General features: G+C 32.5%; 4 protein-coding genes across 5 annotated transcripts; 3 read left to right on the forward strand and 1 right to left on the reverse strand.

Moving 5' to 3' along the window:
* Positions 1 to 851: 851 nt before the first annotated feature.
* LOC108568401 lies at positions 852 to 4,472 on the reverse strand. The gene is made up of 5 exons (XM_017929465.1): positions 4,379 to 4,472; positions 1,453 to 1,573; positions 1,314 to 1,399; positions 1,074 to 1,230; positions 852 to 1,029 (listed from the first exon to the last, which is right to left on the reverse strand). The coding sequence occupies exons 1-5, from the start codon at positions 4,451 to 4,453 to the stop codon at positions 893 to 895; spliced, it is 576 nt and encodes a 191-aa protein (XP_017784954.1). The 5' UTR covers positions 4,454 to 4,472; the 3' UTR covers positions 852 to 892.
* Positions 1,757 to 4,148, forward strand: LOC108568400 (zinc finger protein 571-like). 2 transcript variants are annotated; one of them, XM_017929463.1, is made up of 8 exons: positions 1,757 to 2,059; positions 2,117 to 2,479; positions 2,527 to 2,581; positions 2,631 to 2,683; positions 2,728 to 2,843; positions 2,898 to 3,051; positions 3,102 to 3,300; positions 3,356 to 4,148. In XM_017929463.1, exons 2-8 carry the CDS (start codon positions 2,117 to 2,119, stop codon positions 3,571 to 3,573), a joined length of 1,158 nt encoding a protein of 385 aa, XP_017784952.1. In that variant the 5' UTR covers positions 1,757 to 2,059; the 3' UTR covers positions 3,574 to 4,148. The 2 variants fall into 2 exon arrangements, with proteins under 2 accessions (XP_017784952.1, XP_017784953.1); XM_017929464.1 differs by having other exon boundaries at positions 1,758 to 2,059; positions 2,631 to 2,680.
* A 2,022-nt stretch (positions 4,473 to 6,494) lies between the features above and the next one.
* Positions 6,495 to 7,799, forward strand: LOC108568405 (ER lumen protein-retaining receptor). The gene is made up of 4 exons (XM_017929470.1): positions 6,495 to 6,719; positions 7,011 to 7,270; positions 7,333 to 7,585; positions 7,660 to 7,799. The coding sequence occupies exons 1-4, from the start codon at positions 6,629 to 6,631 to the stop codon at positions 7,692 to 7,694; spliced, it is 639 nt and encodes a 212-aa protein (XP_017784959.1). The 5' UTR covers positions 6,495 to 6,628; the 3' UTR covers positions 7,695 to 7,799.
* Positions 7,800 to 8,755: 956 nt separating this feature from the next.
* LOC108568397 (nucleolar complex protein 4 homolog B) lies at positions 8,756 to 11,104 on the forward strand. The gene is made up of 4 exons (XM_017929459.1): positions 8,756 to 9,211; positions 9,593 to 9,922; positions 9,984 to 10,464; positions 10,700 to 11,104. Exons 1-4 carry the CDS (start codon positions 8,878 to 8,880, stop codon positions 11,052 to 11,054), a joined length of 1,500 nt encoding a protein of 499 aa, XP_017784948.1. The 5' UTR covers positions 8,756 to 8,877; the 3' UTR covers positions 11,055 to 11,104.
* The last annotated feature ends 743 nt before the right edge of the window (positions 11,105 to 11,847 follow it).

The following is an 11,847-nucleotide window of genomic DNA, read 5'->3' on the forward strand; positions in this document are numbered from 1 at the left end:
GTACTCTCAAAGCTTTGTTTGAGAAAGTATTATATTCTCTATGAAGATTCAACCTAAATTGAACCAGAGATACAGTCTGAAATTTATGATTTAATGTAGTATCACAAGATAATTCAATTAATTTTTCTTTTTCAATAATTGTCAATCCAAATTCATCATCTTCGTCGATAAATGGATTCTGTATCCACGCATAGATTTTTGTTTGCTTCTTTGCAATCTTGCTTTTGTTATCTTGGGCGCATAAATTAAAAAGTGGAAACATGTCAATCTTATTTTTTTTGCAAATTTGATTTTCAAAGCTCCAATTTTTTTAGAAATGCGTTCACTTTGTTTAGAAACAAATATATAACTCTTTCTGATAATTAAATTTAAGTAGTCGTTAAAAATATTTTTTTATTTATTCTTCCATTTTTTACAGATAAAACTTTAGCAGTCCGTTAGAAAATTGCTCAGTGTGACTAATTTTCGCACCTGCCCTATTAGTCCGCGCCTCTCTAGGGAGGCGCGCTTCACAGTTTGGAATACGCTGACTTACACCATCAACTACAGAGTGGTGGTGAAGTTAAAATTTCATCTATTTTCATTGCTTTTGTATGCGACAAATTACTAATTCTTACAAAAAATGAAATCATCATTGACAAATCTGATAAAAGGTAATGAGTTCGTAAACCAAGTCAAATAAAAAAAAATGTACAAGTATATAACCACAAAGCCGGAAGCTTATAGATTATATATCTAATACCTCCTTTTTGTTGTTCATGATTTAATCGTTGTTTGATTATAAATATGATTATTGCACTTTATTGTTTACTTCTTATCATTATGTATATTACATTTATTAACATGTAAATATGTAACTATAATAAATAGGATGCATTCATACTCCATTAATTTAGAAATCTTCAAAGTGGCCAATAAAACGCTTCTTGAATTCTTCTCGCATTTCGATCCGCTCGTCGATCTCTTTCTGAAGCTCCTTAACAATTTGGCCGAAACTCAGCACAGTGAGCCAATGATATAACAGAATAACTATGAAAAAGAATGTATATTAGATCGCCCAAAATCCAACTTACGTAACACGATTGCTCCCAGATTACTGTAAAGAATCAGCGAGCCCAAACCGTTGTTATTGTGTTTCAAGTCCAGCATCAGAAAAACATGAATTAGTAGCATAAATAATATGTAGATAAAAAATAAAGTTAGGAACGGATAAACCAATAGATGATTGCACTGGAAAAAAATTGAAGTCATTTGCGCAAGTAGTTTATATAATAATTAATAGGATTTGTAAATAATAGTATTTTTTAACATACCTTCAATGCTCCCAAAATTGTAAGTAGGCAGGAAATTATCAACAATGTGAAGAAAATAGCAAATATTATCAGACCCACTTTCGGATCTGAAAGTTTAAAATTTGAAGGAAAAATATCAATTATAAAATATATTGTTTACCGTTAATAAATTTGTTTATGGGCCCCTCTGTTACTAAAATGGTTTTTCTAAGAAAATCCACTAGATCTTCTTTATTATCCAAACTGATTATAGTTATCATTAACCAAATGGAAGCTTGCACCTGCAAATGAAAGTTGTATTGCATTTTTTTTTTAAATAAAAGACTGCAAAAAAAAAATTATAACTAAATATTTTAAACAATATTATAATTTAAAGAAAAATTGTTTGCCAAATTTTCTCTTTTTTTTCGATTATATAAGTATAATATTAAATATATGCATATTTTGAAGGAAGCATTGGGGTGCTTTCCATTTTTCATCTTTCCGTTAGGGGGGCATAAAATCAATACTGTACGAGAGTGCGCGAGCCCCCCTCCATTGGGCGTAACTAACGCCACTTTCCTCGGGGGGCAAAATGCTCGAAAATCAATTCCCGAAAAAAATACTTCGCTGCTTGTGAATCGCTCATCGAAAATTGCGATAAAATCGAAACATCTCCGGCGCGATAAATGCTAGCCACCAGCATAACACATCTCTGATTTGTGATAGGCGAAGTGTTGTTTTTCATATCTTTTTCTTTATTTTTAAAATTGTGAAAGGTTATAAAGGTAAATATTTCTTGAAATAGTGACAATAATGCATTTAAAGTTTTGTGTTTTTGGTAGATGACTTCCAAACTATTGCAGTGGAGTGATCGAATGCCTTCACTAAATAACCTATTTTTGGATCTATTTGAGACAAACACCCTAAATGATGTTACACTTTCCTGCCAGGATGGCTTTCTCAGAGCACATAAGATCATCCTCTCAGCATGCAGTCCATACTTCAAAAGCATCTTTGAGGAGAACCCATGCAAGCATCCCACAATTGTACTCCGGCGGATCCAAATGGAGGATATGTCCAAGATACTTGAATACATCTATCTGGGTTCCATCTCAGTGCACCCCACAAAGTTGGATAACATCATTAAAATTGGATCTGATTTAGGAATCGAAGGATTTCAAAACTACTTTACCAAAGACATTAAAGTGAGTGATTGATAAATTATAAAAATAACTTTAAAAATTATTTTTAGGTCACAGTAAATAGCATAGCAGAGACGCAAACAAACAAAAATGAGACTCTTTCAGGTAAATTAGGGAATAAATATAATAAGACTTTTAACTGTTATGATTTCAGGCATTTCTGTGCTTCCTAAATTAGAACCCAAGCAGGAAGATCTTCTGGAGGTAGTTAATAGATATGATTTAAGTTGATAATATATGAATAATTTTAGATTGGTGAAACTATAATAATAAAGAATGAAGAGATCCCAAAGTCAGAAGCATCTGGCCATGTTAAGAGGAACCTGTCTGCACATAAATCATTCACCTGTGATTTCTGTAATAAAGAGTAAGATTCTTATTTATCTTAATATCCTTCTTTAAAATGTCTAGTGAATTGTAGATTCACAAGAGCTTCCCATCTAATTAGACATAGGAGAGTACATACTGGAGAAAGACCTTTTGTCTGTGAAACTTGTGGTAAAGACTTTGCAAGACAGGACAAATTGAAGTTGCACATCAGGTCCAGTCACGATAATGAATTGACTTTCCGACCGGTAAATACTCTTCTACATTTTTTGTTGTTTTTGACTAACCCTGCGTTTAGTTTCAAGAAGAAATGTGCAGTGAAGACGATTCGGAGAGTGAACCTGTAGAGCACGTAACGTTGGAAAATTTGTGCTCTTCTGGCGAAGAAAACAAGAAAGAAAAGAGGAGACGTGGTCGACCACGAAAACATCCCTTAGAACAGCTCCCGTACAAGGTTAAACGCCCCAGGGGTCGACCATGCAAGAAGAAGATGGACGGTTAGTTATTTTTTTGTTAAAGATATGCTCCTCTATGTAAACAGCGTGTTTGCAGAGACGAACGAAACAAATAACTTCGACATCACAACGTTGCCTTACGGAGACTTAGGTTATTTGACGAGCCCGCAACTCGAGGAAGAGGTTGAGAACATGAAGTTCGAGCCATTGGTAGAGATCAAAACGGAAGTTGTCGACATCGAGTATCAAAGCGAACAAGATTCATTGGCTAATCATCTTGGCAAAATCGGCGAATGCACGATAAGTATGGGCTGAAGCTGAAGACTCATTAAAATTTAATTGGTTTTTTTTTTGATATAATCAAACCATAATATCGATTTTGTCATGATACAAGTGTTTCATACTTTGTATCATGCTTTTGTTATGGATCATCATTTAATTTCCAAGAATTTAAGGACAACAGGGAGCATCTTGCAATAAAAAAATACATTTAAAAAATGTAAAATGCATCTTGTATTTATTTTTCACAAGCACATATAACAGGTTATATATGTTAAATGCATATTGTCTTTTGGTCCAAATATTATATTTTTGTACCATGGGTAATGTTGTTTCCTTGATGGAACAGAGAAATATTTATAATTTTATATAAATTCAACAATGAAGTTAGAATGGTTATATTATATAACTTGAAGAGAAAAGAAACTTGTATATATAAGAAAATGTATTTTTTGAAATCTAAAGAAATCTGCAACCAAAAAGAAAGTACAAACATAGAAGCACAACTTATTTTTAATTTTTCAAAGTATGATTATTATTGTTTTGTGTCTACTAAATATGTATATACTATTTATTGCTGTAATATAAGCAAGTGAAATGGACCTAATGATAACATAATTGGCGTTTGAATTCAAATAAACTTTGTTTTGTATATTTTTTGTTGTTATTACCCTCAATTAAATGTTTGGTCTAAAAGACAGGACCAACTTAGAAGATAATAGAAATATTTTTTTTTCCGAGGTCCACAAAACCTCTAGTATGTTCTGAAGGTTTCAAGCGTATATAAAGTTTTGATTTTGAATGCATTTGTGTATTAGAATTAAATTTTAATAGTTATTACCAGTGATATAATTGCTACGATGATGGAACCCAAACGGACAGAAAACCAAAAGAAGAATCGCGTCAAGAGTGCCATGGTTGACTGAACCTGAATTTTCGGACGACGTTTTTTAATAGAAATTTTCTGTCTCGTCTTCATGAAGAATTCATCATATTTCGCACGTCACTGAATAGGGGATGTGTTCCGACGGAAATAGATACCTAAGACGTTAACCCTATAGGGGATTGCACAAAATTGAAATACAAACAGCGATTGAATAAAATAAGTATTAATCATAATGAGATAGCTATCGGGGATAATGTAGGAGGATTTCATTTGTACTCGGAACGATAATGGAATTATTATCGATTATAGTATTAGCTTCATGAATGGTATTAAATTTTATTTGTTATAATTAAATATAATTGAAATTTATAAATAATAAATTCATAATGATAATTAATTTAAAGTAGTTACATATTATATTTCAAGTGTAACCTTTTTTTTGGAATTTCATGAGGCAAATACAGCAACCATATAATGTTCAAAATATCTTCATGTTGCTTGGAATCACTGAAGATTTTGAATCCTCTGTATACTAGTTGCATCAACTTAACTCAAACACATCAAACTGAGGATAAATCTTTGCAAGTTCGATTGATTTGAGTATTGAACTTAGTGACTTAAATTGTTTCAGAAAAATTAAATCTTAAAATATGAATCAATGTGGTCAACTTTATTATGTTTTGTCTTAATTTGTGATGTTTGTTTATTGTCACAAACAATATGAATCAGCTTCAATATCTTTATAAAAGCTGACTTGTTTAACTTGTATGTATTGATTTTTAACCAGTCCTCATTTAATCAATGATGTAAAATGTTGATCAATATATGTCAATAAATTGCAAAGATGATTTGCAAAAAGTTTCATAAACTTTGAGCAAAAAAATGTTAGGGACTATAATATTATAACAATAATGTATTTTTCGCTATTCTGTTTTAGTACTATTCTATTTTATTACTGTTTTATTTTGTCCTGTTCTCTTGTTCGGCGTTTTGTTTTAACCTGTCCTGATATGTCACGTTCTGTTTGGTCATGCCACCATATCAATATTTAGAATTCTGTTATTGTAATGTCTTTCTCATGTGTATTTCGAATTCATGATAAGTGAATATGATACATATATTTGTATCATGGTTCGAATTAATTTATAAGAATCATTATTTCTTAAAATAATACTTTCGTCTTTAGAAATTTATCATATAGACTTCGAAATAACAAGAAATTTATAAGGAATTACTTTAAATTATTGTTATGCGCCGGGATTAAAAATCTCTCACAGTGGATTATCTCGTACTTATGTCATTGTGGGGGTTTATGAATATTAAATATTCTTAAGTAGTACATATCAGTGTAAATAATTAGGAAGTATGTTCTATGTTCTTCCCTCGACCCAACAACTAAGATTATCTATCGGCCACACAATTTTAGACAATACTTTAAATGAGGTCATCATAATATTCTAACATCATACGTCTATAAATAAGATAGATTACATAATGGATTACATTCGACTACTCTTATTATTACTTATATGCGTGTCGTACTGAGGCGTTGTCAGTGTATGCAACCAATTAAGCAATGTGAAGATTATTTGTTGGTGTTCGATGGTTTCAAGATTTTAGCTACAATTAGAATACAAATGAGACTGTTTATAATGATAAAGGTTAAACAAATTTGGTTAAAAAATGTAGTGATAACCGGGTGAAATGATAATATTTAATGTGATTATTGAATGTTAATGACTTAAACAGCTAAGCGATCTCAAAACCGTCTATTACAAATAATTCGAATACCAAAAATTCTGCTATTTAATTTATGAAGGTCACTACAATTGTATATAATTTCTTATAAAATAAACATTCGTATAAACATCAGAAACAATGTAATTCCCAAATAAATTTATTAATTCTAATACTCTAAACTGTACAGTCTATGCCAGGAGTTGCATTTCGATTCAGTCGGGATTATGGACGGGCTTGCGATATAGACCCATAATATTTGTGGTGGCTCTCCTGGTCCCCAGGTTTGAATGTTGTGTCTGGTTGTGTCGCTAATAAACATAGAATACAATTTTATTGAACGTGCAGCGACATCTGTCGGATCAACGCGGAGGAAAGCCACGTCATATAGATAAGAGTTGTGTTGTGTGCAGTGTTGGGTGTTGTGGCTCTACAGATATTCCAAGTTTTCTTGAACTAAGTACGAAAATGAACATTTTTAGAATAATCGGAGACTTGTCTCATTTGCTGGCCATAATAATTCTACTGAGGAAAATCTGGAAGACGCGATCATGTGCAGGTAAAGTGATTTTGCGGTGACCGATCTCATCGATTTATTTACACGCCACCGGCGCAACGGATAGAGTACAACGAACGCTCGTATTAGTCCTCTTATCATACATTCCGTATTCCCATTTAGTATGTTCATAACGAGATGTTGGAATAATGGAATTTTGTTTAATTTAATTCAACGTCAATTAACCTAACCTTCCACGTCAGTGCATTGTCAAGCAAAAAAATATAAAATAAAACAATTGCCCTGCATACTAACTATTCAGTTGTCTGCAATAATTATTTTCTTTGTTTTCAGGTATCTCAGGAAAATCACAGATTCTTTTTGCTCTGGTCTACACAACAAGGTACTTGGATTTGGTGACAACCTATGTATCGCTGTACAACACTGTGATGAAGATCATCTTCATTGCTGTCTCCATCGCCACATGCTACTTGATCTACATGAAATTCAAAGCTACCTATGATCATAATCATGATACCTTCCGCATTGAATTTCTATTGGCTCCAGCAGTAATTCTAGCTCTGCTCATTAACCATGATTTCACCTTCTTAGAGGTAAGTGATTAAAATTCGCCAATCAATATATTTATTAATTTGTTATTTTTCTTTTTGAACAGATTTTGTGGACATTCAGTATTTATTTGGAATCAGTTGCCATTCTTCCTCAACTGTTTATGGTCAGCAAAACTGGAGAAGCTGAAAGTATTACTTCTCATTACTTGTTTGCACTTGGATCATACCGTGCTTTGTACATCCTGAACTGGATCTACCGTTATCATAATGAGGAAATCTATGATCTGATTGCCATTGTGGCTGGTATAGTTCAGACTGCATTGTACTGCGATTTCTTCTATCTGTACATTACAAAAGGTAGAAGATCTTTAACAAATAATTCATTCTTTATTTATTAATTCTTAATATGTATTTCTGTTTTCTTATTACAGTGTTAAGAGGGAAAAAGTTGCAGTTGCCAGCCTAAGTGTAGTGTGGTTTGTCGTGTTCTCGTGGCGAAATGAATGATTCAAGAAAAATAATAATATTTGTACAAACTGTTTTTAATTAATACTATTCTCTTCCCTGTTCATTCTATCGACTTTATTATTTCTATTTGGAAGTAATTCGTACGCTATTTATTTTAATTCAGATTTTGGTTGCTCGAGTACTTAAAATCTGTTGTTCTTCATTCACGTTTCAGAAGGATTTTCAGTATATTTATATATATATACACATATGTATATATATACATAAACATTAGTTCATAGGTATTTTGATAAGAGGCGTACAATGGGCAACAAAAATAAAACTATTTTTAGTGTTTGATTTTGTACCAATTAATCCAATTGCAACTTGAGTAATTGTATTATATTACTTTAAATATACAAACTATAAAGGAAGTATTAGAAATTGTATTAAATTTTCATCTTGTAATTGTAGTTTTTAGAACTTTAAAGTCTAATAATATAAAACATCATTTTGTTTATAATATAAATGTTTGATAACACATTTATTCTATCTTTTAATATCGTAGTCGACTTTGTATTGATAACCCCAATATAAGTAATTGTATTATATATTGAAAATACAGATATATATTAATCTTAAATATTTACTTTTTAAGATACTGTATTCAACAGTTATTTTGATTGCCCAACGCTGTATTAAAAACATACAATAAAAATAATAAAGTTTTTTTTTTAATTAAATCACACGACATAGTTTAAATTTCATTAACACTAAGATAAATTAGTTTTTTTAAGTTAAGTTGGTTACGGACTCGCAATTTCATTGGTTAAATGAGGTAATTTTTATTTATTTTATTCTATATTAATACATATGGCAACTTCTTTTTATATATCAAATGAATTATTGGTGTGAATTCCGCAATCTAAATATCGTAGACAATATGTAGTTGTTTAACAAATAAACTATTAAGAAACTCTGGTGTGGAACGAGTTTTGACGCTCCAATTAAAGTAGTATGTTACACGCAATACTAAAAGATATAGGCAACTGCAGAAGCTCTTAACGTTTTTTTATTGTACTCAATGGCGATCGGTCATTTAGGCAACCGGCCCAGTGTCTTTAAGTACATAACCTCTACCTCGTCAAAAATCATCTGTGATTGATACATCAGTTTTGGGCAGTGCAGCAGTTTTCATTAGAATGTCGCAGCAAGAGAAGCCCATGAAAATTTCGAAGGTGCTGCGGCAGAAGGCGCAGGAGATGCTTGGCTCCAGGAAGTACGCCAACAATCTGTTGGATATCATGAGACACTTCGACACTGGAGCAGATACATGCCCTTGTATACTGACACTGGAAATGATTTTTACCAGCCTTCTCAAGAGCAGTGAGATGTTCATTGAGATTGTGCCATTGAAGCCAATGGAGAGGACTGCAGAGATCCAGTATCGGGAATGGCTTAAGCAGATTTATGAGGAGGCTTGGAACAAGATGGTCCATTGTCTTGACCATGCTTCACCCAAAGTTGCCACACAAGGTAGATTTTTAATTGTATTTTGAACATTGACTGCATTCAAATCAATGTTAATCTCAATAGGAGAAAATACATTAAAACGTCATTTGTGGATAACCTATTATTGGAGAAAAATAATTATCTTTTTTTTGTACATTTGTTTATGTTGATAATTAATCAGCAAGTTTCATTTTGTTTTATTTATAAGAAAGAATATATTCACAAAACTTGAAAGATTAAATTCTCATATAATACATATATAAGTATAAAGTAAATATACTATTATGTACATTTATATGAAGTAAAATCGCGTAATTTAGTTCCCTAATAGAATTGTGTAGTTGAAATTGAAATATTATTGCTTATTTGAATAGACTGTATTATTGATTTTTATGATTGATTTAGCTCTGGCCAGTTGTATGAATATAATGGCACATGAGGGTCGTTACCCGTTGGAACCTAGGAGCAGTCAAGAACACTACATACCATTCTACAGACTGAAACCTATTGTGATGAAGATTATCTTCAACAGACAGAGCAGCGCGCATCTTATTAACAAATTCCAGGAGTACTTGGTATACGATGATATGTTGTTTGCCACGTGGAAGTTATTACCTTCATTGACCGCCAAGACGAATCCCAACGATGTCTACATAATGAATTTCTTAATGCTCCTCGAGAAATTGCAGCTACAACAAAACACTGAAGGATCTATTTTGTTCAGCACCGAAGAAGGTGATAATTGTCCGATGGGATTGATGTAATTTGTATAATGTGTATTTTTTTTTCCTATTAGGAGAACACAACTTCATTTACGATGAGAATTCGGCTAGGAAGAGTTTAAATAAAGTTTGGAATTGCGTGATGCTTTGGGAACAAGGACCGGTAACGCTCAAGCAGTTACTGATTGTACTTCTGGAGAGAGTTATGCCGTACTTGGATAAACCGTTGATGCTCACCGATTTCCTAATGGACGCATTGGATATCGGCGGGCCGGTGAGTCTGCTGGCCCTGCAAGGACTCTTCACGCTCATCCAATCGCACAATCTCGATTATCCGAACATCTTCGCTAAGTTATATTCCATGTTCGAGCCGGAGATTTTTCATACCAAGTTCAAGGCCAGACTCTTCTATTTGTCAGATATGTTCCTAAGCTCCACACATTTACCGGAGAATATGGTGGCAGCGTTTGCGAAGCGTCTTGCTCGGCTCGCATTAATCGCACCCAGCGAGGACATTATTATTATTTGTATGTTTATAGGAAATTTAATATTAAGGTTAGTCAACTTTTTTCGTTTTCTTGTCAAACTGTCTTGTGACAAATATTATAAGCTATTCGTAAATCAATTGATAAATTATGGAAGGTCCCGAGTTCGAATCTCGGCGGTAGTAACGAAGGACTGTGTGCTTTTTAAATGGATCTGAGTTAACCAGTAAATGTTTTTTTTATTAGCTTATTTATTTAGTTTTATTTATTTTTAATGACTAGTATTAAACAAATGATATTTTCAGACATCCTGGATTGAAGTGCATGTTGAATCATCCGAATGGTGGCTCTGCGACGAACGACCCTTACATCATGGAGGAACGCGACCCGGTGAAGTCAAATGCCATCAACAGTTCTTTGTGGGAAATCCAGAGTCTTCAAAACCATGTTTTGCCTAGCGTGGCAATGGCTGCCCGTTTCATCAACACACCATTACCAAGCGTTGAATGGGACATTACCAAAGTGCTGGACAACTCTTCCGACGACATTTTCGATAAGGAGATAAAGAAAAACCACAAGCTGATAGCACTTGCCTTCGATCGGCCGAATGGCTGCTTCCTAAACAGAGGGGAAATAATCTCGCAGTATTGGAATTTCTAATTTTCTTAACATGAACAAAAAATATAATAAACTGACCATTATTTCTGTAATACTTGCTGTGTTATTGTATTATTATCTAGTTATACATATATAATTATTGTTATATAATAATCAATTCGACGAGGATTCTTTTCATTTTTTTTATATGTAATTTAATAACGGTAATAAGTAATGGAGGTATTCAACAGGCATATGTAAGAACAGCACCGCGTGTAGCTCTGTAGTATGGATATTTCTGTTTTGTTATCGTTTGTGTATGTTATGAAAATGAATAAAACGAGTGAAATTGTTGCTTTTTTCATATGTAAACTAAAAATAATTTGCATTTTAATTATTAAATTAAAACTTGGTTTGTCATTATTTTCTGTTTGTATGTATCTAGCTGATATAATTAACTAAGTTATTATTAGTCATACAAAAAAGGTCAATGTTTAATTGTATTTTATTCGAAAACAGACAAGTGGTACTTATTAATTTACATTCATTTCATTTAACGGATTATTTAACATCTATCGACTAATAATATTATGAAATTTCACTAATAGAGACTGGAAGAGTGATCAGAAGGAATTAAAGTAAACAAAAAGCAAAAATGGCAATTATATGTGTGGACAATTATATGTGGGGTCCGGTTTCTTGAGCGTGTCCTACTTTTTTACACCCTGTATATTTACTTGCCACCTTCAGCTGGGTTTGGGTGTATATCGCACGTTACGTTCGAAAGTGCGATCTATTAGTTTGAGTTCATGAAGTGCGCATGCGTAGAAGTGAATCCGTGAATATTTTTAAATTT

The sequence above is a fragment of the Nicrophorus vespilloides genome, unplaced genomic scaffold (genome assembly GCF_001412225.1).
Source record: "Nicrophorus vespilloides isolate i.1.1-1 unplaced genomic scaffold, Nicve_v1.0, whole genome shotgun sequence".
Classification (NCBI taxonomy): Eukaryota; Metazoa; Arthropoda; class Insecta; order Coleoptera; family Silphidae; genus Nicrophorus; species Nicrophorus vespilloides.

Excerpts from the sequence above, each read along its gene's own strand:
- LOC108568400 (XM_017929463.1), top strand. The coding sequence starts at position 2,117 with ATGACTTCCAAACTATTGCAGTGGAGTGATCGAATGCCTTCACTAAAT. Across the intron at positions 2,582-2,630 it reads CAAAAATGAGACTCTTTCAG|GCATTTCTGTGCTTCCTAAA; the intron begins GTAAATTAGGGA and ends TTATGATTTCAG. Across the intron at positions 2,684-2,727 it reads AGGAAGATCTTCTGGAGGTA|ATTGGTGAAACTATAATAAT; the intron begins GTTAATAGATAT and ends GAATAATTTTAG.
- LOC108568401 (XM_017929465.1), bottom strand. The coding sequence starts at position 4,453 with ATGGCACTCTTGACGCGATTCTTCTTTTGGTTTTCTGTCCGTTTGGGT. Across the intron at positions 1,574-4,378 it reads TCGTAGCAATTATATCACTG|GTGCAAGCTTCCATTTGGTT; the intron begins GTAATAACTATT and ends TTTCATTTGCAG. Across the intron at positions 1,231-1,313 it reads CAATTTTGGGAGCATTGAAG|TGCAATCATCTATTGGTTTA; the intron begins GTATGTTAAAAA and ends ATTTTTTTCCAG.
- LOC108568405 (XM_017929470.1), top strand. The coding sequence starts at position 6,629 with ATGAACATTTTTAGAATAATCGGAGACTTGTCTCATTTGCTGGCCATA. Across the intron at positions 6,720-7,010 it reads GAAGACGCGATCATGTGCAG|GTATCTCAGGAAAATCACAG; the intron begins GTAAAGTGATTT and ends CTTTGTTTTCAG. Across the intron at positions 7,586-7,659 it reads CTATCTGTACATTACAAAAG|TGTTAAGAGGGAAAAAGTTG; the intron begins GTAGAAGATCTT and ends TTCTTATTACAG.
- LOC108568397 (XM_017929459.1), top strand. The coding sequence starts at position 8,878 with ATGTCGCAGCAAGAGAAGCCCATGAAAATTTCGAAGGTGCTGCGGCAG. Across the intron at positions 9,923-9,983 it reads TTTGTTCAGCACCGAAGAAG|GAGAACACAACTTCATTTAC; the intron begins GTGATAATTGTC and ends TTTTCCTATTAG. Across the intron at positions 10,465-10,699 it reads ATAGGAAATTTAATATTAAG|ACATCCTGGATTGAAGTGCA; the intron begins GTTAGTCAACTT and ends TGATATTTTCAG.